The sequence below is a fragment of the Octopus bimaculoides genome, chromosome 20, assembly GCF_001194135.2.
Source record: "Octopus bimaculoides isolate UCB-OBI-ISO-001 chromosome 20, ASM119413v2, whole genome shotgun sequence".
Lineage (NCBI taxonomy): Eukaryota > Metazoa > Mollusca > Cephalopoda > Octopoda > Octopodidae > Octopus > Octopus bimaculoides.
The window spans coordinates 16,194,383-16,196,749 of NC_069000.1; the positions used below are offsets into that span (position 1 = coordinate 16,194,383).

The 2,367-nt window shown below is 34.4% G+C and overlaps 1 protein-coding gene across 2 annotated transcripts in view; it reads left to right on the top strand.

Annotated features, from left to right (window-relative positions):
* LOC106880707 (uncharacterized) overlaps window positions 1-2,367 on the top strand; it is a 31,434-nt gene that overhangs the window by 11,603 nt on the left and 17,464 nt on the right. Inside the window, exon 6 of one of the 2 annotated variants that reach the window (XM_014930783.2) lies at window positions 504-738. The exons of the other annotated variant lie outside the window; for it this stretch is intronic. Within the exon in view, the coding sequence (XP_014786269.1) occupies window positions 504-565 (62 nt within the window). The 3' untranslated portion in view covers window positions 566-738. Of the gene's footprint in view, window positions 1-503; window positions 739-2,367 lie in introns of those variants that run through there. 2 annotated transcript variants of the gene reach the window in all.

Sequence of the window (2,367 nt, forward strand, 5' to 3'; positions counted from 1 at the left end):
TTCTTTAATTTTGTTATTCTTATATAAAATAATATTGATTTAGTTTGTGGTTACTGCAATGCTTCACTTTAAAACTCATCGTTGTCATCATCTTTCTTTAATGATTAGTTTAGCATTCATCGAGCAAAATACATCAGAGCACTGAACATACCATTTTTCTGGACGTAGATCATCTCAATTGGTCCTCTTTTACTTGCTTCAACCACTGGACTACGACCATACTTGGTTACCACCTTGAAATGTCAAACAAATAGACCCCACCACTTATTTTTATATCTGGTACTTATTTTGTCGGCCACCTTTGCGAAACCACTAAGCTATGGGGTCTTATTCCAGCAACACTTCTTGTGAAGCGGGGGTTAGGGTCAAATACATCCACCAATCCACCCATCCATCCATGTGTACATACATACATACATACATACATACATACATACATACATACATACATACATACATATATGTTGTTTCTCTCTAAATTGACAAAACTTTATTTTTTTCAGCTTACTGCCCGATTCAGCGAACCTTTCAAGGAACAGCCAACTCACGTTTTCCCCAGAAATAAATATTTGACGCTACACTATACATTGAGTGCTTTCTCCAGTTACGGCTCGTTGTTTTCTGATGCTGAAAACATTATATGAATGTGTGTGATTGTATGTGTGCCATATATATGTGTACATACGTGCCCATACATATGCACCTAAATAGATATAATAAAACAAATGTTCACCTATAGGTACACAGTCTCTATCTTTTTTCCAACTAGAATCTATTTTTCCTAAATTAAGGAAAGAATGGCAGGCATGGTGTAGCAGAACTAGAAAGTTATAGGAAAATGTCGTTTAAATTCTTCGCAAAGTTTAGCCTATCAGTCACAATAGAAACGAATTACAGATCTGCTCCTTTTCTACAAGTACCTGGCTGAAATGTTAGATTATATGCACCTTACCATAAACCAAACGAGAATCTTAGGAACGTTAAAACACTTGAAAGCGTTTCGCATAGAATGCTGAGATTGTCTGCGACAATTGAAGCCTTCTTGTCAAATGCAGGTTACTATAAGAAAGTATTGGATAGAGTGAGCTATACAAAATATAGTCACATCCAAAATAGTGAATTAGTGTACAATGCATCTTGCATGAACTCATGAACTCTACAGTGTGACCATCATAATTGTAATGTCCCACAATTGGTAGACAAAAGTAGGAGGTCTTGATGAGGAATTAATGAGGATATAATTAACAGTAAGAGTGATTGGAGAAATCGGATTATAAATGATATGCAATGCTATAAGAGACATACTAGCGGAACCGGATACCTTGGCTATAAGTAATACCGAGAGAGGGGAAAGGATGGAAATGGAGAAATAGTAAGATATAACAGGGAACGAAAAAGTTTAGGTGACGGAAAGACATCAAACAGGTATTATATAAACACAACCTAAGGTAGTGGTGTGAATTATAATAGGCAAAATACTGCACACAATAAGAAAAACTATAGTAAAATAGGGAAATGATTACGTAAGAAAGAAACAATATGGTACAATCCAGTATTCTAACTTTATGAATTCTCTCAAATTGCTTTCTCTTTCTTCAGTGCATTGGAAAATCACTTTCCTGAATTTACTATATATCATAAAATATTTAATAGACATATCGTTAATCTGTCTTACGCAACTTCCCCTATTATAGAGTATACCTCTCTAAATGGAATAATGTGCTGATGAAGGAAATATGTTTGGGTAATATAATTTACACCTCATTGATCCAGAAACGCGTCTACATCTAATCAAGGCCTGGAAATTCATTATTTATTTCTTTTTTGCCTTTGTTAGCTGCGAGTATTGCTGTCTCGGAAGTCGTATTTTTGGTAGAGACATAGTAGTTTTGGCTGCTATTTCTAATTTTCGGCGTGTGGTGAAGCAATGCTTGCTGAACCCTCAATTTTAATTTTGTATACATACATACATATATATATATATACATAACCAATTATAAGCAACTTTCGAACCCACATGCAAGGTACAGGAAATTTATATATACAACATTCTACTCAATGAAACTACGGATGCAATATACTTATGTATCTCACTACTATTTTCCTTCCTCCACTTCGCTCTGTATTTCATATCTTATCTATAATAACTATTGATTAACCATTTTCTTGCACCGTCTCTGATGAAGGGATATATGACATATCCCCGGAAACAGCTGTAAGACCTTCTCTTTATAAATGTTCTGAAACCTTTCATAGAATTTTTCGCTTCCTGAGCGTTAAAGTAATACATCTGTTTGTTGCCTACACCACCTGTCTTCGTCTTTTGTTATATTGTGAATTCATATATATATATATATATATATATAT